Below are 26330 nucleotides of genomic sequence, written 5' to 3'. Positions count from 1 at the left end.
GCCCGCGGCGTCGCGTCACACCCGGAAGCAGCAGCTGGAGCGGAGTCGGGAGCAATGAGCGGGGAGCCGGGGCCGACGTGTGAAGCGCCCCCTCCCGGGGAGATTGAACCGGGTAGTGGGGTCCGCATCGTAGTGGAGTACTGGTGAGCGTCTCCAGCCTGTGGGGTGTCCGGGCCGGACGGGGGTGGGTCCACGGGAGGCCCCTCCCCCGAAAACCCAAGCGGACCCCAAGCGTCTTGTCCCTAGTGAACCCTGCGGATTTGAAGCGACCTACCTGGAGCTGGCGAGTGCCGTGAAGGAGCAGTATCCTGGCATTGAAATCGAGTCGCGCCTTGGAGGCACAGGTGAGGCCCACAGAACACCTGCTGAGTCAGTGTTCTAAATCTCAACTCTACCACTTTCTAGTTCTGGAATTGGCTGTTTTATATAGTGTCCAACAGTGTCTGGCAAATGTCCAGCCAATTCGAGTACCCTTCCAAAGGTGAGGGGGTTACAGATGAAGCCTGTAGGGAAAAACGGGGGAGACCGCAGAAGTGTGGGGTTGGAGGGGAGGGATTCTTTCATTGAGTTATGAAGCCTGAGTTCAAAGGAAGGACACACAGGTGATGCCTCCCTCAGGTTCCTTTGGCTTGAGTCAGGGTTGGGAAATGGCTTAAACAACAAGAGTCTCTAGTGGGGCTGGTGGGGACATGAAGGAGCCTGTGTGAAGTCTAAGAAGTGTGGAGAGTCTCTCCAGACTTGTCTGTTCTCAGCATACAGTTCATTCATTGATTTATTTTATACCAGGGGCCTTTGAGATTGAAATCAATGGACAGCTGGTGTTCTCCAAGCTGGAGAATGGGGGCTTTCCTTATGAAAAAGATGTGAGTATTTACAATGTTGGGAGGCCTCTGTTCACCCTGCCCATGCAGTGCATCATCGCATTCCACGTGTCTGCCCTCTCTCTAGCTTATTGAGGCCATCCGAAGAGCCAGTAACGGAGAACCCCTAGAAAAGATCACCAACAGCCGTCCTCCCTGTGTCATCCTGTAACTACACATGATTCCGGGTTCCTGCTCTGTTCTGAGACCCACGCCTTGGTCTCCCCTTTGGTCCTGCTGAGGGCTCCCCACTGCCCTCACTTAGCTCCTGGTAAGCTAGGAGACTCTGGCCTCCACTTTGTCCCTTTGGGTACCAGGAGGGAATAGAAGCTGTTGTGGTCTTAGGGGTGGGAGAGAGACCCTCTCCGTGGACCTTTCCATAGCCACCTTCTACCCCCTTTCTAGGATCAGTGCCCAAGAAAAGTCTGCTCCCCGCCTCCAGCTTAGCCATACTGGTCAAATGCCACCACAGTTATAACTTATTTTCCACTAGCCCTGGGCAATGTCAGCTATTGGCAATAAAGTGGCACTACAAATACCTGTGCCCAACTAGTGTGTTTTTGTTCAGCAGATGTGGGGGATAGTAGCAGAGGCCAGCCCAGCCTTTATACCACCAGAGTGGCTATGCTGGGTGGGTGGGCTTTCTGGATAGCTACTTCTATTTCATTTCCTCTCTCATAGCCGAGGCAAGGAAAATGAGTCACATAGTAGGTACTGCCTCCTCCTGCCTCTGTCCCTCCCCCCACTGCCCCTATCCATAGGGAATAACCCCATTCTGGTGGGTGGCCTTAGGAATTCATTTTTTCTCAGCAAGAATGATCTGGTTGTCAAAGGGCTCTTGAACCTGGAAAAGAGCCTCCTCATTCAAGCTTTCTCGAGATTTCTAGCCACTCCCTCCAGGAAAAGATGACTTGAGTGTAAGGAGGTGAGCTTAGGGTGGGCACAGAGCCACCCCAGACATAGGCTGGTGCCCAGTTATTTTCCAAAATATATTTGCAAATGGAGAAAGTGGGTGTGGAGAAAGGACATCCTTCCCCCAACTCCAGGGACCCACCCCTCTCCACAATACCCGCTCTCCCCGAGTCCTTATTTCATTAAAAAAAAAAATAGGTAAAAACAAAACAAAACAAAACAAAAAAAGCATAAGGACTGGATCTGTACAAGGACTGGATCTGGGTGGCATTGCTGCTCCCTTGTTCCTGGGCGCAGAGCTAGGTCTCAGAGACAGTCTCTGAATGGGTTGCTCTTATTCCTAGACACTCCCTGGAGCCTCCTCCTCTTCCAGGCCCAGCTTTCCTAAGTCCTTCTGTGTCAAAGGTCTGGAACAGGACAGCCAAGCTGGGCTGTTCCCTCGGGTGAGGAGACTGGCTGTGGCATCCACGGGACCCTAGAGTTGTCTGGGGCAGGGCTCCAAAGTCAGTCAAGGCTCCCCAGTGCTGCCCCCTCTTCCAACCAGGCTGGGCCCCTCTTGGCCACCTGGGAACTGGAGGAGGAAGGAGGGTGTCTAGCGTGGCAGGATTCCCTGCTTCATCGCAATGAAGGCCAGAAGTCAGGCTTTCCCCACTCCCTGAGGGTTCAGCAGGGTCTCGGCAGATTTGGCCTTTTGGCTCACACTGGCACATCCAGGCCCAGGTATTCGGGGTTCTCTGCTGTAGGGGTCCCTTCAAAGGTGCTGGGTGGAGAGCCCCGCTCAGATGTGTCCTGGTCCCAGTAATAGAGGTTGTCAAAGGCTGGGCTGAAGGCTGGAGGAGGGTGGGGCTGAGGGGCAGCCCTGCCCCGGGGTGCCAAGTACTCGGGGTTCTCCACAGCACCCCCAAAGGCAAAAACGTCTTTGACAACCCCATTCTTGCCGGGGGAAAGAGTCTTGGGGGACAGAGTCTTGGGCCTTTCCAGAGTGGCACCGGCAGGTCGAGAAGGAGGCAGAGGGCCTTCTAAGGGCGATGGGGGCTTTGGCCAAACCTCTGGCTGGTTCACGTATTCTGAAAGGGCGAGGAGGGGGCTCGTTAGAGGAAGAAACCCATTTGTCCCAGCTACTACCAGTGTCCCCACTGTGGGCCCTGGGCTGGGCACCCCAAGCTCCCCCCTCCCCTCCCAATCTCTCATCTTGGGCCTGGATTCCATACCAGGCTGGGGACTGCAGGTCAGGGGGGCAACGTAGCCATCAGTCTCAGGGGGTAGGGGTACGGTAGGATCCTCACTGTACCGCTGTAGAGGGCTGGGGTCCTGTGGGGAAAGGCTCTGCAGCCCCTTGGCTGCCCCCATTCCCAGGTCACCATCAAACACATCAGAGCCAGCCCCTTCTGAGGGTGCCAGTGGAGACTTGGGAGGCTCTTCCTCGGAGGGCTCCAGCCCCAGTGTCAGCTCACCACCGCCACTCTGGAGATGAGAGAAAGTTACAATGGGGTCATTCATGGACCTGGGATAGAGACTCCATGGGAGGTGATGGGGTCACAGGGGATAAATTGGGACACCATTGGGATTTGACATAGTCACCATGAAGAGGAAGGGGTCAAGGCTTGGAAGGCAGTAGGAGTCGTCAGGGATAATGGGGTCTCCATGAGAGGTGACTGTTGGGGTGGGAGGGGACATAGAAGAAAAGGACCCTAGTCCACGGAGGAGGTAACTACACCCACCCACCACAGTGTGACCGAGGGCACTGACCCTGGTGGATGAGCTGCGGTGTCTGCGGTGGGCTGTGCCCCCGGCGCCTGGGGCAGGGTCTGGGCAGAAGAAACCCTGCTGGGGTACCAGGTACTCCTCAGCGTCCACCAGGTCTCCCATGTCCTCATCCTCCAGCAGTGAACGGTAGAAAGTGCTGTCCAAGGGACTGGCTGGGCCCAAGTCCTCATTCTGGGGAGGAAGGAGACGGTGACAGCCTCTCCCCAGCCCAGTGCACAGCCTCCCGAGAAAGGCTCAGGGCGGACAAAAGGTATAAGGAATGAGGCAGGAGCTGGGCTTGGAAGCCTGGGATCCTCTCCCTTCCCACCCTCTGTGGGAGAGTGCTCTTAGACATAGGCAGGGATGGGGTAGAAAGGCCCAGTACCTGGATGACCACAAAGCGCTGGGGGTCCCTGGCCATCCGGGAGAATTCAGCCACCAACTCCCGGAAACGTGGCCGACATTCAGAGTCTATCATCCAACCTGGGGGCGGGAGGGAGCTCAGCATCTCAGTTCTGGCTGCAGCCTGTGCACGGGCCCCAACCCCTCTCCAGTCTGGTCTAGACAACCCCAGTGACTACAGTCCAAAGTCCTCGGGTGGTAGAAAAGAGGTATCAGACTCAGATCCTGAGTTAGACCCTTTGAGAATCTCTACTAGTTTTCCCTTTTTATTTTGCATATAAGTCTCTTCCTAGTTGGTCTTCTAGAGTTCCTCTGGCCTGGTACTGTAAAAGGGAAGCGAGACCCTTCTGAGGCTCCTTCAACCATACTTGGAACCCTGGACCCACATACAACCTACTCTTGGCCTCCTCCCATGCCCCTTATAGGCCCCCCTCCCCCCCCCCCCCCAGCACTTTCCATCCCTCCTCCAAGTAGCTGGCATAACTCAGCCACACACATTTGACCATGATCATGTAGACATCAATGGTGCAGATGGGGGGCTGGGGCAGCCGTTCCCCCTTCTCCAGCAGGTCAGGAATCTCCCGGGCTGGGATCCCATCATAAGGTTTGGCCCCAAAAGTCATCAGTTCCCATACAGTCACACCTGGGGCAAAGACAGGGTTAAGAGGTGGGGGGACAAGAGGGAGCTTTAGTGCACCGAGTCCCAGAGGCTCTGCCCAAGAGCCTGGCACCATGGGAAGAAGGGAGGGGTGCGATGCCAAGGGGCAGGAGATAGCCAGTCTTTCCTTAGTCCCAGGGAAGTACACAGACCCCGGCAGCCCCTTCCTTCCCTCCCACATTCATGCTAAGGTGTCTCCATTAATTCTTCTATCCCTGTTCTCCTCCTTCCACCAACATGGCCCCCCAGGCCCGTGGCTCCTTGTCCACCCCTCCTCCCAACCTTCCCTGCCACACACCGTAGCTCCACACGTCACTCTGATGGGTGAACCGCCGGCGGAGAATGGACTCCAGCGCCATCCACTTGATGGGCACCTGAGAGAGCAAAGAAGTCCTCAAACTAGGTGTGGTGGGGAGGTGGCGGTTCGTAGAATTCTCCCAGGGTCCAGACCCACTCCACCTTGCCTCCCTCCACTTCCTCCTCTAACCTTGCCCCCATCGGCATGGTACTCTGTCTCGTCAATGTCCAGCAGCCGAGCCAGCCCAAAATCTGTAATCTTGACGTGGTTGGGACTCTTGACCAGCACGTTCCGGGCAGCCAGGTCCCTGTGCACGAGCCGAACATCCTCCAAGTAGCTCATCCCCTGGGATCAGATGTGTCCATATGGACTCCGCTCTGGCCATATTCTCCCAGGAAACCTCCCCATCCCAGCCCTGTGTGAAGTCAGAGGCTTGCCCCCAAGGACACCTGCAGAGCTCAGGCCCCCTAAGTGCATACCTTGGCAATCTGCACACACCAGTTCAGCAGGTCCTGGGAGCCTAGGCGCCCACGGTGTTCTCGGACATGGTCTAAGAGGCAGCCATAAGGCATAAGCTGTGTCACCAACTGCACGGTGGATGTCAGACAGATGCCCAGAAGGCGAGACACATATGGGGAGCCCACGCCAGCCATCACATACGCTTCCTGGGGGGCAAGAGTGCACCCTGAGAAGGTGTGGGAGACCACAAACCTGCCACCACCACATACCCCTCGAGGGTCGAGGTGTGATGGGAGACCTTCACCCAATCCATCCCCATCCTGCACAAACCAGAACCATGGCCCACGGGAGGTTGAGAGTCAAGGCTTGGGGAATCACAGAGTGCCTCCCGAACCTCAGTGAAGAGAGAGCCCAGACATACAGCTAGGAGGTTCCTCCTGTACTCCTGGCTAGGGAGAGTGGAGGGGCTTACGTCCAAGATTTCTTTGTTGGCTTTGGGAGATGTATTTTCCCTCAACACTTTGATGGCCACTGGGATTTTCACATTTTCCCCATCAGGGATCCAGATGCCCTGGGCAGAGAGAGGAGGATGTGAGCAGGAAAAGGGAACCCCAGATCCCACCTACAGTCGCCTCCGAATACCCTCCCCACTCTGGGGCCAAACCTGCTATATCATCAGCCTCACTATGTAGCCCAGCTCTCCACTCCCCTTCCCCTTGTTCCAGCCTCCCACCAAACTGCCCAACCAAACAGCACCACCCCAGCTCTTGGCTGTCTTCCCCACAGAACGCTTGGCCACACCCGCTGCATCCTCTGGGACCGCCCCTGACCTTGTAGACAGTGCCAAAAGCTCCGGATCCAAGCACCTTCACCTTCCTCAGCTCTGTTTCTTTCAGGATTCGCATCTGAGCCTGGTTGGGCATGGCTCCACTAGGCGTCAGGGGCTCCACCAGCTGGGGCGAGGGGGGTGGGGCGTCAGTGAAGGAGGCTGGGCTGTAGACCCCAAGCCAACAGGGAGGCCCTCAGACCGCCTCACCTCCGTCTCCTGCAGCAGCCTCCGCATCGTGTACTTCCGGATCTTCTGCCGCCTTCGCTTGATTAGGATGCCAAGGACCAGCCCCACAACCACGACCAGCAGAATGCCCACCACAGCAGCAATGATGGACGTCACAGGGCTGGGGGCGGGAGCCAGGGTTAGGGACTGGGGACCAGGCTGGGGCATGAAAAGATGAAGGAGCCCCAGGGAGGGGCATGCAGGTAACTGGCCTTTGGAAAGGGAAGTCAGAAGGGTGACCCACGGACTCCCATCCTCTCTTTCCTACTCAGAAATCTCCCTTGGCTCCCTCCTACCTCCAGGAGAGTCCAGCCTCCTCGCTGGATTCAGAGCCCTTTTTACCCCCGTCTCCAAATTGTCTATGTGACTGCCCATGGCTGTAGCCCAGGATTCTCAAACTTCCTGACAAAAATCACCAGGGAGCTGGTTAATGTGCATGAGTCTAGAGCCCCACTCCTAGCAACTCTGACTGTGGTATGAGGTGGGGCCCCAGGAATGTGCATCCAGTGATTCTGATGTTCCAGCCAAATTTTTCACCCATAGGTCATGATTTTCCACACCTCCCAGCCTTTGCACATTCTGTTACTTCTGTCTGGACCACCATTTCTCCATGGGATCATCGTTTAAGACTCAGCTCATCCTAGGATAGATGCAGCTCTTGGGTGTTGACCCTACATCATTACCATCCTTGCCCTCCTCCCTTGCTTGGCTAAAGCCTGGCACATCACAGACCTCTCGTGAATGCTTGCTTTATGGACAAATGATTGCTTAGATACTCCAATCTGGTTTTGTCCGCACAGTCTTTCCCAAAGAAAGACTTTGCCCACTGCCCAGAAATCAAGTCCAACCCTGTGGCCTGGTAGTGAGGGTGGGCCTATGCCCTAACATGACCTAGACTTCACCCCTTACTCCCTTCTCTGGGCTCACTTAATGGCCCACCATGCCAGAACCTTCGAACAAACACATCCTAGGTTTTCCTGACCCTTCCCCCACAATGCCACCTGGTTGCTTCTCCCTAATGCACGTGAGCTACCTGCTCCTGTTTCAAGGCCTGGCTCAAATGCCACCTCCTCCTTGAAGCCTCCTGCCACCCCATTAAGACTTCATCTTTTCCTCCAGGGCATCTGCACTCCCTTCTCAAGCTGCCTTCTGTCCCAGTGAGTTGAATGTTGCCTGTGCCCCTTATGAGGTATCTAGCTACTCGAGGGTGGGGAGGTACTAGGGGGTCTTTGCCATCTTTTCCTGTTCCCCACTCTCTAAGCATCCTGAGGAGGTCCTCCTTCCACTTGCTGAAGCAAATTGAAAGGTGAATCAACAGGGGAAGACTGGGCTAGAAAGGGACATGTGTCATGTCAGGAGATGCCCCTTTCCTGCAGCAGTGACCACCCAGGGGCTGATAGGGGATTGAGGAGCAGCATAGGGTGTGTCCTGGGGATCAGGCTGACCTGGCTCTCTGCTCGGCGGGGCAGCCCTTCTCGTCCAGGTCCGCACAGCTGCAGGAGAGAGAGTCCCATCAACCAGGCTGGGAAACACCTCCTGGTCTCACTCCAGCCTCACAACCACCCTAAGGTGGGTGTGGCTGGGTTGTTATCCCCATTTGACAAAGATAGAAACTGGGCTCAAAGTCACCAATACCCTTCCTACCACCCCACAAGGGGATTCCTTCTCTGGCCTTGAACCTGAATTTCCTGCTCCCCTCTGTCTATGGTAGGTAGGAATTGGGGAGCACCCAAAGAAGCATCAAGTCCAAAAACACAGCTACGTTCCTCTGTAAAAGAATGCCAGGGCAGTAAACTGGCCCAACTTCTGCAGAGGACAGTTTGGCAATACCTATTAGATAATGTCCGTGACCCGGCAGCTCCACCTCACAGGATATACTGTGAAAATGCCAACACCTGGGGGCACCTAGGTGGCTCAGTCGGTTAAGCGTCCGACTTCGGCTCAGGTCATGATCTCACAGTCCGTGAGTTCGCGCCCTGCGTCGGGCTCTGTGCTGACGGCTCGGAGCCTGGAGCCTGTTTCCGATTCTGTGTCTCCCTCTCTCTCTGCCCCTCCCCTGTTCATGCTCTGTCTCTCTCTGTCTCAAAAATAAATAAACATTAAAAAAAAAATTTAAAAAAGAAAATGCCAACACCTGTATGCCAGGGGTCATGTATAAGATGCTAACTTGTACATGGGGCTCAAGTGCAATAAACAGGAAAGAAAGAAAGAAAAGCAAAGAGAAAAAGAAAGGGAGAAAGAGAAAGGGAAAAGAAAAAGGGAGAGAGAAAAAGGGGAGAACGAAAAGAAAAAAAATCACTATCCCTCAAACAAGGACATGGTTAAATAATACTATATCCGGGCTGCAGATTGAGTAGTTAAAAAAAAGAGGAGGTATGGGGAGCCTGGGTGGCTCAGTTGGCTAAGGGACTGACTTTGGCTCAGATTATGATCTCATGGTTTGTGAGTTCGAGCTCCGTGTCAGGCTCTCTGCTGTCAGTGCAGAGTCCACTTCAGATACTCTCTCCCTCTCTCTCTCTCTCTCAAAAATAAACACTAAAAAAAAATTTTTTAATAAAAAAAAAAGAGGAGGTAGGTTCATGTGTATTCATCACGAGAAAGGACCTCCAAGATACATAAAATCAGGGGTTGGGGGAGAAGCAAAGTTCAGAACAATATGTAGAACACAGTCCCATTTGCATTAAAAAATGCATATACACGTGGGGTGCTTGGGTGGCTCAGTCAGTTGAGCATCTGACTTCAGCTCAGGTCATGATCTTGCAGTTTGTGAGTTTGAGCCCTGCGTCGGGCTCTGTGCTGACAGCTCGGAGCCTGGAGCCTGCTTCAGATTCTGTGTCTCCTCTCTCTGCCCCTCCCCTGCTCATGCTCTGTCTCCCTGTCTCTCAATAATAAACGTTAAAAAAAAAATTTTTTTTAATGCATATACACGAAAACCAAACCTGACTATGTATGAGATGAACTATATGAAATTGCTATTTCTTGGCCATTTTTGACCTACAAAAACAGCAATCTTACAGGATTCAATCTAATATAAATGTAATATGTGTGTATGCAGATGTGTAGAGAAAAGCCTGGAAGGCTGCACGTAGCAGACTGAATCTGATGGTTTTCCCTAGGGGACTGGAATGAAAGGGCACATTTGCTTTGCAATGTTTATACTTTTTGTTGCTGAAAGTGTTTATCATAAGGATGTATCCATGTGTCTCATGTGTAAATAAAGAAAACTGAATGAAAAAAAAAATAAAATAGGGTATATCACCATGTCAGGAGATGCAAAAACATTGCAAGGTTCTGTTAAGTGAGAAAAAGGCAATTTGCAAACAATATGTATGGTCTGTGATCCCATTTTAGTATAAGGAAATATATGTTAGAATGTGCACACATAAAAACAGTTGGAGAATAATAATATATATTAACTATAGTTTATATGTTATAATAATATGTTAGAATGTGCACAGATAAAAACTAAGAATAATTACATATATAAACACATATTTCACGTGTTATAATAATAATTCTATGTTAGCATGTACACAGGTAAGACCTGGAGGAAAAATATTACAAATTATTAACAGTGGGGATAGAACTGTTAATGATGTTCATTTATATTTCATGTTTTCATTTAAATTTTTTTTGTAATTTAGAGAGCATGCGGGTAGGGGAGAGGAGCAGAGGAAAAGAGAGAGAATCCCAAGCAGGCTCTATGCTCAGCATGGAGCCCAATGCAGGGCTTGATCCCACAACCCTGGGATCACAACCCGAGTGGAGATTGAGTCTTAATGCTTAACTGATGGAGCCACCCAGGTGCCTCTAAGGACTAATAATTAAAAACAAAACAAAACAAAAACTAAGCAGTGTAAGCAAAGGCAGAGTTATCCCCCTTTTACAATAAGAGCCCCAGAAAGTCTCCTGGGACAAAGCCCTCCTTTCTGTAGAGAAGGCCCCCAGACTCACGAGTGGGTGCAGTTGATGGGGCATGGCTGGCACGTGCCCTCCTCATCTGCAAACTTCCAGATGGGCATGAAGGAGAGGTCAGGTTTCACCCCACTGGGGCAGCGAGCCACACAGAAAGGAGGGTCCTTGTAGTGGGCACAGGCCACACACTGGTCAGCTTCCTGGGAAGGGAAGAAGGATTGGAAGGGGGCTAGCACAACACCTCCAGGGCAGCAGGACATGCCCTTGTGTCCCCTTCGTGCTTCCCATGGCCACTCCACAGCACTTTCGCCTTGCTCCTGGAACAGCCCAGACCAGCCGTGTCTGCCACCCCTGCTCTTCACCCAGCTCCCCCCTCCCCTGCTCAAAGCTCAATCCTCAGGCAGGAGGCTTCAGATGAGGAACAGGAAGTCTAGCAGGGGAGTGTATTACTTAAGATATAACAGCAAGTAACAATAGTTAACTAACACACAGCAAATCGCTTGGGCACGGTGCCAAACCCTATTTTAAGTTCATTCTTCCCACATTCCAATGTACAATATTCACTTTATAAATGAGCGAACCAAGGATGGAAGCAGGGCCTGGATCCGAATCCAGAGAGTCTGATGCCTAAGCCCATAGGTCTAACCGCCTTGGCACAGCCACAGCCAAGGACACAGGCCTCCCCGGGACCTTTGCATAGTCTGAAGGGTCACGGGGTCCACTACACAACTTGCAGTCCCCAGCATTCCAGCCTCCTAACACCCTCCTGCCATCCAGGGCTGAGCTCCGAGCCCTCTCCTGGGACATTCTACTGGACATGGCCAGGTGCCCAGCCACCCCACCCCGCCCCTGCCCTTGCTTCCCTCCACCCACCTCGATCAAACCCACCAGCAACTCACCGAGCCCAAGCAGGTCACTGAGCCATTCTGGGGCTGACACTCTGGGTGGCATGGCAGACAGAACCTATCCTTCACATACTCCCGGGGAAGCCTGACAGAAGGGATGGCTGAGGAGGGGGTCTGGAAGGAGCCCCCGTGCCCCACTCCGGCCGCCCCTCCTGCCCTGCCCCGCGTACCCCTGCAGTACTCGGCATTCCTCCACACACTCCTGGCCTCGAAGGAACTGGCTGCAGTTGACACACTGGGTGGGTCCCGGACCCCAGCAGTGCCCGTGGGCACACAGCGGGTAGCAGGCCAGGCCCTCACCCGCTGCAGTGAAGAGGAAGGGGGTTAGAGGAGACACTCAAGGAAGGTTCCAGGTCCACATGAACCAGGGGAGGAGGCTGTGGGCTGGACAGGGTGGGAATAGGTGCCGGGCAATGCGGGGAAAGAAAGAGCTGAGGTTCCAGGGACAGAGAGGAAAAGGAAGGCACAGATGCCAAGGCAGTGTGGCCAGGCCCAGCCAGAAGCCATGCCAAGAAGTCAAGCCAGCCACAGCCGTGTCAAGAATGGTGCACCAGGGATGGGCAGTCTGCACAAGTCCAAGATTGCTGCTGCTAGGGGCCCACAGGCACTCCTGTGTGCCGGCAGACGGGGAGCGTGTGGCGCTGGGCTCCCTGTCTTACCGCACTCGTCCTCTGGCCGGTTGGCGCTGTGGAGCAGGGCCTGGTGGGGGTTCCGGAAGAGCTGGTCCCAGGGCACCGTGTGTACGAAGCAGAGGCGAGAGTTGCGGTGGATGAGGGCCAGCCCACTGCCCAGCTCCCGCAGCGAACGCAGCCCCAGCCAGCTGATGCCCAGCCCTTGAAGGGTCAGCGAGTAAGCACCGCTGTGGGAAGAGTGTTTGGCTGTCGGCAAGAGCTGCCCTCACCTCCTCCTGTCCCCAGCACACTCTGAAAACTCCCATGGAAATGTTACTGCTGGAGTCCCTGGGGAACAGGAGTGCCCACCATGCCCAGAGCTTCTCAATGGGCTCCCTGGGAAGCTCCTCAGGAACCCCCCCCTCCCTTCCCCGGTGCTCACTCATGCAGAACTCGGCCCCGGATCACTCTGAGGTTCTGGAAGACACTGAGGTTAGGCAAGCTGTCTGGCCACGCTGAGATGTACAGGTAACCTGTGGGCACAGGGTGAGGCTAGGGGTGTGGGGACAGGAAGAGGACCCCCGACCCCATCAGAGCAGGATGCAGGGAAGCAAAGCCCACCTGTAATCTCCTCCAGAGCCTCAAACACTCTGAGCTGCTCAGGCTGCAGGGGGGCAGTGTTGGAGGCTGGGTCCCTAGAAGGATTAGGAGAGGAGTCAGCAGGGCCAGGAAGTAGGTGGGCATGACCCCCAGAGCTGACCCGGCCACCCTCCCCCACCGCCCTCCATTAATGACTTCATTTAAACCCTTTGCCCATCAAGCCTGGCTGTTTTCATCCTGAGTTTCAAAGCCCAAGCCCTAGTTTGGCAGGGTCTGTCAAAACAGTATTTATATCCTTTGATCTAGAAATCCTACTTCTAGGAATGTGGCCTAGAGAGACATTGGCTCCTGTTCCCAGAGACATGTACAGGGCAGAACTGTTTGTAAGAGCAAAATTAAAAACGACCAAAAGACCCATCAGTAAATAGAGGAGTTGTTAAATATAATCCCTGTCTATCCTGACTATAGATGAAAACTAACATTTGACAGCACTTAAAAAAGAAAAAAAAAAAAAGAAAAAAAGAGCACTTAGTATCGGCCAGGCACTGTTTTATGAGCATATGAATATTAACTCATTCAAACATTATAACCACCTTATGAGGTTGGGGCTATTTTTGCCCCCATTTTACAGATGAGAAAATTAAGGTACAGTAAGCAGGTCACATGACTAGAAAATGGTAGAGCCCGGTTTCGAACCCAGGCAGCCTGGCTCCTGAGCCTGAGCTCTTAGCTCCTACTCTGCTCCACCTGCTCTTAGCTGTTGAAAGACCGCGGCAGCTCGACACGAAGTGCCTTGACCAGCTCTCCAGGGCGAGGGGCAGACAATATTCATGACAAGCTCCCATTTTAAGTCAACCTTCTCAATAAAATTACTAAAACTATGTTTCTCTGTGTGTGTCTAAGTATGTACAAATGGTCTAGGAGAACCCACACAAACTATTAGCAGTGGATTCCTCTGGAAAGGGGAACAGAGTTGCAGGAAGTGTTGAAAGGAACGTCCTCTTTTTAAATACATATTTTTATTGAAGTATAATTCACATCCAATAAAATGCAGAGAGTTCTGATGTACAGTTTGAGGAGTTTTGACAAATGCATTCACTCATGTATCCACTACCCCAGCTGATACACAGAACATTGTCATTGCCCCCAGAAACTTCCATTGTGTCCCCTCTTGGTCCACCCATCCTGGGGCAACCACTGTTCTGATTTCTACCACCACAGAGCGGTTTTGCCTATTCTAGAGGTTCACGTAAAGAGAATAGCACAGTGTGGACACTCTCTTGTTTGACTTATTTTGCTGACCATAATGGGTTTTGTTTTTGTTTTTTTAAATAGGTTCCATGCCCAGCGTGAAGCCCAACATCGGGGCTCGAACCCTGAGATCAAGACCTTAGCTGAGATCAAGAGTCGGACACTTAACCACCTGAGCCACACAGGTGCCCCTGAACATGTTTTTGAGGCTCATCATGTTGTTGTATAGATCAGTGAGTCGTTTGTTTCTTTTTATTGCTGAGAATTCCATTGTATAGATAAGGCACCATTTATTTATTCATTCACCTATTGGTATACATTTGCCTTATCTCCAGCTGGGGGCCATTATGAATAAAGCCACTGCAAACTCAAGGAGAATTTTGCTTTCTCTGGATGGCTTGGCCTCCACACAAGTGCATATTTGTGGATAGCATGTCATTTATGCAAACAACCCACCACCACGTCCCCACACCCTCTGGTCCCCCCGCCCGTCCTGCCTCTTTTGCATTTCTGGCCTCCCACCTCTGTCTCCCACCATCCCCCAGAGATACTGCCACTTCTGGGTCCTCAGGATTCATTGACTGCCCTGATGCTGCTCAGGCCGCTGTGCCCACCCTTAAGTTCGCGTATCCTTACCCCTCAAAGCTCTCTGGCAGAAACGCCAGGCTCCCAAAGATCTTCTTGCAGCCGACAAATTCTTGGATGTTGGCACTGGTGACTGCCCTCGCCTCCCGCAGGTGCTCCATGCCTAGGCCGTAGCACACTGTGGGGAGGGGCAGGTGGTGAAGGGGCCATCTCGGCCCCCACATGGAGCACCAGGAACTCAAACTCGGGGGTCCTGTCCACAGTCCCCCCCTGGGGCCACGTGCCCCCCTTGCACAGACAGGAAATACAGGGGAACGTGTCAGACTGATCCAGGGAGGGCCAGGACAGAGACATTGGAAGAAAAGGACTGGGTCCCAGGAGGGTCTGAAGAAGAATGGGACTGTGGGCCAAGCTGGGTGTGCAGAGGGGCAGGAACTGTAGCCTGGCTCCGGGGGTGGCCAGCAGTTACCTCGGGCACAGGGCTTGCTGCATTTCTCACACCGCTGTGTTCCATCCTCAGCTGTCACCTCTTGGTTGTTCAGGGGACAGACCAGGGTGCAGGATCCCACGTCCGTAGACAGGTAGTTGTCTGAGGAGATGGGGACTGTGTGTCCATCTGCCCTGGCCCTTCACGCCCCACGATGCCCACATAGTGCAGTAAAAATATCAACCAATACTGAAATCCCCTTACTGCGTGTCTGCACACTCAATAGTCATGTACTTCTCACAACCTTACGTGACGGTCACTGTTAGATTCCCATTTTGCCAAGAGGCAATCATCGTAGTTTTATGTAAGTTACTCAAGGTCATGTGCTATCAAGTGGAGAAGCCAGGACTGGACACAAAAAGTCTGGCTCTACATTTTGTACTCTAACCCACCACGGGGAGGATACAACCAGGAGCTGAGAGCCCACTCCTGCCTCTCATGACACGAAGACAGACAGCCCCAGGTCTGAGGTCAGTCCCCCAATGCACATCGATAAATACAGGAACTGTTAAATAAAACTCTGATCAATCTAGACTATACAATAAAAATTAGCATTTAGGAGTGCTTAGTATGTGCCAGGCACTATTCTAAGAGCTTTACCAATATATTTTTTTAAGGCTTATTTATTTATTTTTGGGAGAGAGAGCTTGAGCAGGAGAGGGGCAGAGAGAGAGGGAGTGAGAGAGAATCCCAAGCAGGATTCATGCTGTCAGCACAGAGCTCGACTCAGGGTTCGAACTCATCAGCTGTGAGATCATGACCTGAGCCAAAATCAAGAGTCGGATGCTTAACCGACTGAATCACGCAGGCGCCCCTAAGAGCTTTACAAATATTAACTCATCCAAATCTTATAACCACCTTATGAGGTTGGGGCTATGTTGCCCCCATCCTCAAATGACAAAACAGGTACAGGAAGCAGGTCACATGACTAGAAAATTGTAGAGCCCGGTTTCGAACCCAGGCAGCCTGGCTCCTGAGCCTGGGCTCTTAGCTCCTACTCTGCTCCACCTGCTCTTAGCTGTTGAAAGACCACGGCAGCTCGACACGAAGTGCCGTGACCAGCTCGCCAGAGAGAGGGTCAGAAGATACTCACCATACGCTCCCATTTACTTACACCAACCCCCCTCCCAGCAAAATTACTAAAACGACATTTGTCCCTGGCACTCACAGGGACAGGCAGTCACACAGCTGGCACCGAAGGTATAACGGCCCTCAGGGTTGGGCATGGATTCGAAGGTGTCCGTGTTGTAGGTGACCAGGGCTGGGCAGTGCAGCTCACAGATGCCACTGTGGTTGAAGTGGAGGCAGGCCTGGAGGCGGGGGGTGGGGGGTGGGGGTGGCGGGGGTGGAGACAGGCAGCTGGTGGTCACTGGGCTGTTTTTCCCTGGCGAGCAATGGGCAACAGGGCAGGAGCAGGCAGGGTGCCCCTCCCCTTGCACCCCGGGGTCCCGTGGGCACATACCAGGCAGTCAGAATGCTTGGGGCCCGTGCAGCCAGCAGCACACTGCTCGTGGCAGCAGTCGGTGGGCTGCGGGCCCTTGCAGCGGGCACAGCCACCAGCACAGACAGTTCGAGTCACTGTGAGACAAAGGGCAGGATGAGGGCTGGGCAGTAGCCCAGGCACCAGACCCTCACCTGCATCACTTTCTGTGATGACTTCCTGCCCCACCCCCTGGGAAGACACCGAGGTCTGGTAACCCTCCCAGCCCGGCCCCCTGCCCTCCCCCCACCAGATTCTGGGCCTCCTAGCACTCACAGCTCTGACAGTCCCCGGAACTTGCTCCCCAGCAGTGGGAGTCTTTACAAGCTGGAGAACAGGGTTGGCCTGGGGAGAGAAATAGACAGAGACCAGGAGGCAGAATGCAGTGAGGGAGAGTCGGCAGGAAAAGAAGACTCAGAAAACAGAGGCACGATCTAGAAGCAGAGGGAGGCAGGACAGAGGACCACGGAGATGAAGAGACACAGAGAAATGGCAGGAGGGAAATGGGACAGAAAGAGGGAATGGGTAGTGTTAGTACAGGGGTGGGGAGTGGAGGGGGTGTGAGTGAGCGGGGAGTTTGGGGATCGCTGGGTTGCCTGGGAAAGAGAGGAAGCTACAGGCAGGGAGAAGCATGGCTTACAGGCCCGAGAGCGGTTGGTGTCTATCAGCATGAGGGCCAGCTGGTTGTTCTTGTGGAAGATGTCCTTCCACAGAATCGTGTCCTGGTGGCAGAGCTGCGGGTTCCGCTGAATGAGGACCCCTCCCTTCAGGATCTCTGTGAGGCAGGCAATAATCAGCACTTTCCTTTCCTGTCTGTCACTTTCTGCCCTCCCATGGGACTCTCCTGACCTCTTTAGAGGGGAGCAGGCCTCTTAAACACACCCGTTTCCCCAGGGATTAGAGGAGACACCTTCAGCATCTTCTAGCCGTACCAGAACCCCACCCCACCCCACCTTGCCCCACACACATGAACAACCTGAGATCCAGGGAGGAGTGAGTTGTCCATGACAGGGTCCAGATGTCCATGCCACCCTCTCCTGTCCTCCCACCTCTATACTCTGTGCACACTGCTTACTGGTTAAAAGAGACTCTGGAGTCTGAAAACCAGCCTCACCACTAACTAGCTATGTCATAGCTATGTAACCTTGAGCAAGTCACTTATCCTCTGTAAACCTGTTTTCTCATCTGTAAAATGAGAATAGCACTGGTGCTTCCCTTGCAAGATTACAGCACAACCAAAATGGGATCGTGTATGCCAAGTGACTGGCCACAGAGTCTGGGATACTGTCAGCTCCAAGGCTGCCACATACAGTTATGCAGGTTGTTCACTGCACATGTGTACTCAGCCAAGAAGTGGACTAACCCCAGCCTGTATCCTAATTATCAAACTGTGCAGGCTCGTGCAAGCTGTGACTTCCTGGGAAGAAGGGAGATCTTCTCATCTTCACAAAGGCACCTTCCCAAGCTCCACCTGCATCCATCCAGAAGGGATGCCAGTTCTAATTCACACAAAGTTTCCCACGCATAGCAGTGGCCCTGATCAGCTCCCGATAACAAGGAGAAGGTTTCAATGATAATGATGATCACCTGTGAGGCTTCGGAGCTGCAGCTCCCGCAGCCCTCCTAGGGCAGCCCCTGTAGCAGGGGTGCCACTGTCCAGTGGGTCCCCGTTGTCCAGCACGGCCAGGGCGTAGTTGTCCTCAAAGAGCTGGGTGCCTCGCACGATTCGTAGCCTCTGCAGTGGGACCTGTCTCACTTGGTTGTGGGCAATGAGCACATAGCCTTGCACCTCCTGGATATCCTGGGAGAGAACAGAACCAGGTGGGGCTGAGGCAGGCCCAGGCCCTGGAACACAACCACCCCCCCACCCCCCCCCCCGCCCCAGGCCTCCTCTAAGTCACCAAGTGCAAAGCCCCCATCCGCTGAGAAGTCCAGCTCTGTCACGCATAAAGTAGAGATCAAGGCCACTCCCCACCTCCCCAAACCAGAGTCGTGTATGATCAAGACAGATAAATGGTGGGGGGAGCACTGTATGAACTATGAGCAAGCGCCACACCCTCTCTGCATCTCAGTTCCCTCATCCATAAAAGGAAACACCTAGATGACATGACGTCTGTGATTTGACCAAGCCTCACACACGTGGCCCCACTCCAGGGCACTGTGGACACAACCCAGCAGGCTGGTTCCCACTCTCTCCCCTGCTCGTGACCCTTTCACATACATTTTCCATTTGGTTTTCCCAGAGGGGAGTCAAAGCATGCTCCCTGCTTCCAAAACACAGACAGAGAAGCCAGGGGCCAAGACCATATTCACGTGGCTTGTCGGTAGAACTGGACCTAGAACCCACAACCTCCCAGCAGCCCTTTCACCACGCCAGGCAGGACAGGGACAGCGGCCGGGGCAGATGGACAGGGGGAGGCGATTGCTGGCAAGGGAGCCAAAAATTTAGCAGAGGCACACGTGCATTCTACCCAGGGATGTCCAGGGCCAGCCACATGACTGAGAGGGAGTCAACTGGCCTTGCAGTAGAACAGATAGGGCGCGAGCATCAGAAAGGACTTCCCAGTTGAGGAGCCGCAACAAGAGAAGAACTATAGGGCGCCTTCTTCTACCACCCATTTATAAGCATAGGGCTCAGCTCAGCTGGAGGCAGGACCTGGCTGGGTCCCCCATGGGCCTCACCTGCAGGAAGGAGAGGCTGGCATTGGCATGCAGGTAGGTGAGCTCCAGGTTACCCTGTACCACTTGACAGCCCTGGTAGAGGTGGCGGAGCATGTCCAGGTGGGTCTCGGGACTGGCTGGGAGCCGCAGCTTCATGTCTGTGCCGGTGCACACTGGGAGGAGAGAGGAGATGGGTCAGAGGCCGCTGCCCCGTCAGCTTCTCCAGCCTGGCACCTCCTCCACACTCACTCCGCAGGGTCATGCCATCTCGGACGGCGAGAAAGCACAAGTGAAGGACCCCGCTTCCCATGTCCCGCGCACCTGCAGAAGGCACAACAGCAAAAGAAAGTCCGCAAGTTTGGGAAGAGGAGGGAAATCAGAGGAAACGCTCCTTCTAACTCGGCCCATCCTGAGTATCCAGAGGGGCCCCCATTGTGCCAGCCCTGGGGAGTTTGCCCGCCTGATCCGGGGTGGTGGCTGGCAAAGAAAGCCTCCCTTTGTCCCCAAGGCACCACTCGTGGCCAAGGGGTAAAAATCCCCCAAGAGAGGCCATGATGAATCATGAAGCTTCTGGATACCCCCTGCCCCTATCCCAAGCAAACAAACTCAGGGCATTCTCCCCACCCCATTCCAATACCACCCACAATGCCAGCCTCTTGGCAAGGGGTGTCCACCCCCACAATGCCACCCAGAAAGGAAGGAAGGAGGGTCAGCTAGAGTCATAGCTGGGGCATGGGGACCACTAGGGGCCTGGTCAGTGCAGGGACCTCTGGAATTCCCCCAGGCAGAAAAAAAAGGAGCATCAGACCCCAACAACGGGCATCCAGACCCAGGCTGCAGATCTTGGGCCAGAGCGATGCCCTACTCTGACGGCTCCTATGCTGGCACTTCACCCTTGCCACCTCCTCAGGGCAAGACTCCAGAACCAGCTGGCAGAATCTATGCCACGAAACTCCTGCCACAAGGGCACTACGTCAGCCCTGTGTACCTTCTTCCCAGGGCCAACCCTCAGCCAAGGGGCATCAAGATGAATTGCCTCCCCGGCCCACCTGGACCCCAGCAGCGTGTCCCTGAGACCGGAAGTACCTACAAAGCCCAGGGATACAGAAGGGGTAAACTACTCCTGGTGAGGGGGTGCTCTGGATAACAGCTGGCACCATGCCTGCCAGTAGGGGGGAGATTAAAGTGCCCAGTTGAACCCGTTTTTCTGCTCTGGTGAGGAGATGAATCACCTGGCGCGTCTTGCCCAGGAGGGTGCGCCGGGGGGAGGTGGGTGGAGGGCACCCCCAGATACACAGGCCCACAGGTGCCTGAGCTGCTTGGATTTCCTGTTGGTTGCCACTGCACCTCCCACGGACTGTGTGCAGATTCAGGGGGACAGCAGTGGCTGACTTCAAGGTCTGACACCAAGATTCCTGCTCTCCCAGCAACTTGGAGCCTGAAGTCAAATCCTGGGGGATAAGAGAGATCCCCTGCCTCCAGAAAGCTGGGGAAAGGCTGGTAGGGCCAGTGCCTCGGGTTCATGCTGAGGCCAATGGCCATGAGCTGACAGCCTCCTGGTAAAAGCCAGAGTGGTCTCTGTTCCCACCCCTTTGGACAGATAGGGAAGGAAGCAAAGAGGGAGGAAGGGGAGGGCCCAGAAATAGAACTCGAGGGTCCCTCCCCCCAGACTCCCAAGAGAAACAGGAGCTGGGGGTGGCAGGCCAGGCCCAAAATAACGCCCGCTGCCAGGACCTCCTGCGGCCTCAGCAGCCTCAGCTGCTTTGTAGGCACAGCTGTCTTTAGGCCCAGACCCCAAAGCTCTGGCCCAAACCCGGGACAGGGACAAGCAGAGCTGGAGCAGAGGCTGTCTCCACCGGCTGTGGCCCTCTGCCGCCTCTAAAGGACACCAGCTGTGGTAGCCAGGCAATAGGAAAACAACAACAATGGGAACACCAAGGGCAGCCACATTAGCTGAGCACCTACTGTGTACTGTCAGGCACTCTGGGTGGAGCCTCATTATGTCCTCCCGAGGCTGGGACAGCAACTTCTCTCTTGCAAAGAAGAAAACTGAGGCCGACAGGGGTTCGTCTCCCAAGATCTTAATAAAGCTTATGAGCGATAGAGGCAGGATTTGAACTGGAGTCTGTCTGACTTTAGATCCTACGTTCTTAACTGGACATATACAAATTCACCCCACATCAGGTGCAAAGGGAAATACATACCAACTCTACTGATACCACTGATAAACATCACAGACTCTGGGCAGGGCAGGGGGGCTGGGCCAGAAAGAGTGGTAGCCCCACCCCACTAGTGAGTTTGTGGCTGATTTGAGTCTAAGATTCTTTAAGCGTTTGCAGCGGGTGGTGAAGTCAGGTACTGAGACCTGCTCTCCCAGAGAGCTGGAGGCTTGCGGGCAAATTTCCCCACCAAGCTGACATGAAGCCAAGAAGGGCCTCTTGACACCTCCCCTACTTCCACCTCTGTCCCCTTCACCATGGAGCTCAGCACCTCCCACCCCCTCCCCCATCTGCTCACCAGACTCCTTCTCCCCAGTCCTCACCACAGTCCCCATATCCACTCAGCCCCCTTGATTTTCAGGGGGTAGAGTGTGAGAAGTCCTGTTCTACACAGGAGAGCTCTGTGTCTTCAGGACACCTGACCCTCAGAAGCCCCAACCTCTCCAGCTCTCTGACGCAGTCACTATGAGGCAGGACCAGCCCAACACCAGATAAGAGTTTGCTGGATGGATGGATGGATGGATGGATGGATGGATGAAATCCAATCAAGAACTTGCAAACCACAAGGTAGTAGTTGAGGTCCTGGTGTTCATCCCTCTGCTGAAAGGCTATTCAGAGTCCTTCATATCCCTCTGGCTGGACTTCAGTGGTCAGGGTTTGGTCCCAGCTCTGGGGGGTGCTCTCCAGAAGGTTCTGCCCTCCCTGCCACACTTCAGCCCCAGCTGCTTCTCTTGCTCACCAGCAAGAGATACTTCCTTTGGTTTCCATGAACACTACCTGCATCCCTAAAACTCAACTCCCCCAGACCTACAAGTTAAGAGCTCATTCTAGTGATGCCCAGAACTCACCCACCATACATACCTGGTGTATCAGGTCCCATATCAGACCAGGGCCTGGGCTCAGGATCATTAAACCAGAACCCTAACTGGCCTGCTCATGTGTGACCTTGAGCAAGTCAAAGGACCTCTGGGGGCAGAGGCCATATCAGATTCATCTCTATGCCCAGCAGTGCCTGTGACTTCGTAGGCACTCAATGACTATTTAGTGACCTGAACTTGGCTGTGAGGATGGGATAATAAAACACTAACAACTCTTACTTTCTGCAGAGAAGTTAAATAAGAGTTAAATGAGATAATGAATCAAAAAAGCAGCCTGTAAACATGAAAAGGCTTTGTAAATAGAACTGAGGCAACACAAACATTGGCTATAATAATTCTCCCACTCCTAGAGAGCACACACCCGTCGCCCTACACGGGCTGTCTTCCCAAGGGTGAGAAGGAAAGGTAGCCTAGCAAGAGATGGAGATGTCACCCCATAAGGGCTTCCCATAGGCAGAGGCAGAGAGGGGGATCTCTTTCCAGATCATTTCAGCTCCCAGGGGCAGGCACAACTACTGGGGCCTTACTCTAGCCCCCCACTGATGGTTCCTCCATACTGGTTCCTCTTCTTCCATTCCAGCCGTCTCCCCCATTCCAACCCTGCAGGGCCCCCTGACTTCCACCCTGTCCCTGCCCTCAGTCCCTTGCCATGCTTGGAGGGCCCAAGAGGAAGGCAGGCATGGGCTGGACAGGGAGGGAGAGGACCTCAGTGGGCCCCAGCTCACTCCACTTTCTATAGGCTAGATAAGGGAACTCACTTACCTGAATAACAGAGTAGCACCTCTACCCCAGTCTGGACACCTGGCTGCCCCTGAGGCTTTGCTCACCCCATTCCTGTTGAATAGGATATGACTTTGACCAACTCTTAATGCCTCCTCATTAGACATTATTATTGGGTCTACTAGACATATTTGGGTCACTAGGAAGCCTTGGATAAATCACTTCACTTCTTTGAACTGTGTGTACCCACTTCCTTGGATTGTTGCAGAGATGAAATGAAACCGTCGATGGAAAAGAACCTGGCACACAGGAAGCACACTGGACATTTTTCAAAAGTTCAGGCAAGGTGTGGGAGGGAAGATGGGCTAAATGGGTAAGGGCATTAAGGAATCTACTCTTGAAATCATTGTTGCACCATATGCTAACTTAGATGTAAATTTAAAAAATAAAGTAAATAAAGAAAGTTTTTCAAAAGTTCAGGCAAGGGAAGTTCATATAGCTGGAGTGTGGGTAATTCCAAACCAAGAGAAAATGAAAGATGACTTTGTATTTGGAATGAGATGTATTTTCCCTTTTCACACTTCATCCTATCGTTTCATTTGTTGCTTTTTTCCCCCTTGAGTATTAGAATGAAGTTACTTTCCTCAAGTAAGGTAAAAAGGAAGGAGGTTGTTAGAAGAATCGCTTGGGAATTAAAATAGGACCTCTGCAAGATAAGGATGTGTTTGCTACACTTGACAAAAGTTTGACCTCTAAGAATGGATCCTAGCAAAATCCTGACCCTCTGGATCCTCCCTGTCTCCCCTTTCCCCCAAATTCCTGCCCTAGCCCTCAGCCCTGGGATATAATGGGGGTGCTAGAGGCAGCCGGGCGGTGCCCTGCCATTGCAACCATTCTCTGCCAGACACACCCAACATCTGTCTTTGCACCCAGCAGTGCAGATCGAGGGGTGAGATAGGCCTGAGGAGGCCCCAGTCATCGCTGAGAGAACTGACCCCTCCGTATCCCAGCACCGCAGCAACCCAGGCCACCCCCACCTGCTCAACTTACAGGCCCAGCTGAGGGGGGCAGCAGCTCGGCCTGACAGCGCAGCCTGGCCTCACCCATTGCAGCAGAAGGTCAGGGCTGCAGACAGACGCCCGCCTGGGAAACAGGGAGACGTATGGGCTCCCAGGAAAGTGGAACCTCCTTTGTCAGAGAGAAGGCGTGGGGCCACCTCCCGCTGTTTACAGCAGATCTGACCCAGCACCTTGAGGGAGTTCCTTGAGAGGGCAGAGTTCAGCCAAGTCCCTAAGCCAGCAGGGAGACTGCTGTTTGGCAACACAAAGCCCAGACACGCAAACACAGACCACACAACGCAGGAACACCCTAGCATAGACGCCCCTCAGAGAATACTGCAACGCTCTGACAGAGAGGCCCTCGGGCAACACACAGACGGGATGACCCCCACCCCTTCTCCAGACTCCCTGACCGATGGAGACCACCCACTACTCCCCAGAACACTCCCATTTTGTCTTCCCTACAGCACAGTGATGCCAGCAGCAGTGTCGCCCATTGTTCAAGGTGGATTAATACAGTGATTTCGAATGTGTGGCTGGGGGTCTCACCGTCTGGGGGTCCCATCTTGGACCCACTACTTCCTTGATGCGATGTAACCTCTTTAAGCCCAGGTGTTTACCTGGAAATGGGAATACTAGTAGGATTTCTCTTGTGGAGTTGGTCTGAGGATTTAGAGGGCGTGCATGCAAACCACCGCGCACCATGCCTAGCTCAAAGTGTATCTCCAGCACACGGTGGCTTTAATTGTTAGTGCCTAGATGGGCCAATGGGGCAGAACCGGCACTACCCCCACCACCATGCCTCCCCACACACAGCATGAAGGAAAAGGCAGGACAACCCAGCCCTCTGCAAACCCACATCTGGCCCTCTGTCTTTACCTTTCCTTCCAGCCCCCCACCCACCCCGCAGGACTGCCCAGGAATCCCCCGCTGGGAAATCTCCCACTCTATGCCCCAGACCAGGAAACCTACCACCGCCCCTCGGTGGCCCGTGCTCTCCAGAAGTCACAAAGCACACAGTCCCCGGGCTGGCCCTGAAGAAACTTGCTCAAAACAAACGTCTCCCCCTCCCCCCACCCCAGACTCCAGCATGAGGCAACTCGGCAGTCCGACCGGCCACCCTCTCCAGCCCGGCTCTGGCCGGACAGGTTACTTTCCCCACCACCCCCCTCCACACCGCGATCCTGCCTGAAGCTGGAGGAACTAAACCCAATCGCTGCGGGGAGAGGGGGGTGGGGAGATGGGACAGGGGGAGGGGCAACAGAAGGGACCCCCGAGGAATCCAGCTCAGTCCAGTCTGGAGGCGGAGGCTGCCAACTGGAAAGTCTTTGAGAAAGCTAGAAGGGGCTCAAGAAAGGGGAACACACACACACACACACACACACACACACACACACACACACCATGCAGTACACCCTTTGATGGCAAACTTTCCGAACAATTTCAGAGAACTTTTTTGACAAGTTCCCATTGCCGTCGCCGAGTCTGGAAAGCGCCAGTCTCTTGCCTGGGACATCTAGAACGGCTTGGGCTTCATCGCCCCCTTGCCCCACCTTCCTTTGCCCCCTCCCCGGCGAGGCCGGCTGCTCGGGAGCGCCGACACCGTCCGAAACTTCGGACCGGGAAGTTCGTGTGGCCCCCCCTCTGCCCCCGCCAGCCCGGGGACCTTCGGCGGGGGTCCCAGGCTGCAGGGTCGCGTCGCTGCTTCGTGCCCTCCCCACACCAGACCTACCTTGGGTGCCCGTGGCTCCGGAGGGCAGGAGGGCGAGGAGGAGCCCCCAGCGGCACCAGGCCGCCAGCTCCATGGTGCTCACTGCGGCTCCGGCCCCATGGCTCGGGCTGGACCGGGCTGCGAAGGGCCGGGCGGCTGCCTGGGAGCTCTGCTCGGCTCTCGGGGCACGACGCAGGGGACTCTTCAGCTCCACAACTTCATTCTTGTACTTCCTCAAGGCAGCCCTCCTCCTCCACCTCCTCCTCCTCCCGTGATTGGGAGCGAGCGTGCTCACGGCTCGCCCCCCCACCCCCTCCACCGCATTCCAGCGAGTCCCTGGGAGTGGCAACTCCCAGCTTCACTTTCTCCCTCGGCGCGCAGGCCTGGGGTGCGCCCCTCCCGGCGCCCGGACGCCGGGGTTGCCTGCGCACTTCTGACGCGTTCCCATGGAGAACCCCTAAAGCAGGGGACGGCGATCGGCACCCCCTCCTCCACCACCGGGCGGAGTCTGGGGCAAATGCTTTAGGCTGCCATCCTTAACTTTCCTTGAAGTCGCAGGTTTTATCTTAGACATTCCTGGCGAGTTTGCACCCCTACTCCATCACATGCCTATTTTTAAAAATATCAAATGATGGTTCTCCCACCACATCCTCAAATCAAATTGATAGTAAAGGAGGTGGATGTGTTGTGTTTTTAACTTGTGGCTTCCAGGACTCCCTGGCATACCTTCTGGAATCTTTTAAGTATCTTTTTCCAGTCTGAAAAGCACAGTTTTAATCGGAAGAAGCTACAAGTTTGGGGAGAGAGTCAAATTAGAGGGACTTCCATCTCAGTCTTTCCAAGAACATCCATTCGTCTGT

At 54.1% G+C, this 26330-nt stretch overlaps 2 protein-coding genes across 3 annotated transcripts; one reads left to right on the top strand and one right to left on the bottom strand.

Annotated features, from left to right (window-relative positions):
* On the top strand, positions 1–1398 carry MIEN1 (migration and invasion enhancer 1). The gene is made up of 4 exons (XM_060646188.3): positions 1–143; positions 247–344; positions 787–863; positions 949–1398. Exons 1-4 carry the CDS (start codon positions 55–57, stop codon positions 1030–1032), a joined length of 348 nt encoding a protein of 115 aa, XP_060502171.1. The 5' UTR covers positions 1–54; the 3' UTR covers positions 1033–1398.
* Positions 1399–1820: 422 nt separating this feature from the next.
* On the bottom strand, positions 1821–25854 carry ERBB2 (erb-b2 receptor tyrosine kinase 2). 2 transcript variants are annotated; one of them, XM_060646174.3, is made up of 27 exons: positions 25492–25854; positions 18906–19057; positions 17811–18024; positions 16864–16998; positions 16500–16568; positions 16206–16321; positions 15912–16053; positions 14726–14845; positions 14308–14434; positions 12442–12515; positions 12263–12353; positions 11869–12068; positions 11380–11512; positions 11204–11294; positions 10344–10504; positions 7835–7882; positions 6372–6510; positions 6166–6288; positions 5808–5906; positions 5356–5541; positions 5066–5221; positions 4877–4952; positions 4417–4563; positions 3904–4001; positions 3522–3710; positions 2984–3236; positions 1821–2839 (listed from the first exon to the last, which is right to left on the bottom strand). In XM_060646174.3, the coding sequence occupies exons 1-27, from the start codon at positions 25562–25564 to the stop codon at positions 2469–2471; spliced, it is 3783 nt and encodes a 1260-aa protein (XP_060502157.1). In that variant the 5' UTR covers positions 25565–25854; the 3' UTR covers positions 1821–2468. The 2 variants fall into 2 exon arrangements, with proteins under 2 accessions (XP_060502157.1, XP_078293306.1); XM_078437180.2 differs by lacking the exon at positions 25492–25854 and adding an exon at positions 23752–23775.
* Between the last annotated feature and the right edge of the window lie 476 nt (positions 25855–26330).

The sequence above is a fragment of the Panthera onca genome, chromosome E1 (assembly GCF_046562875.1).
Source record: "Panthera onca isolate mPanOnc1 chromosome E1, mPanOnc1 haplotype 2, whole genome shotgun sequence".
NCBI lineage: Eukaryota > Metazoa > Chordata > Mammalia > Carnivora > Felidae > Panthera > Panthera onca.
The sequence above is the reverse complement of the archived record's forward strand: the minus strand, read 5'-3'. Positions and strand labels throughout refer to the sequence as shown.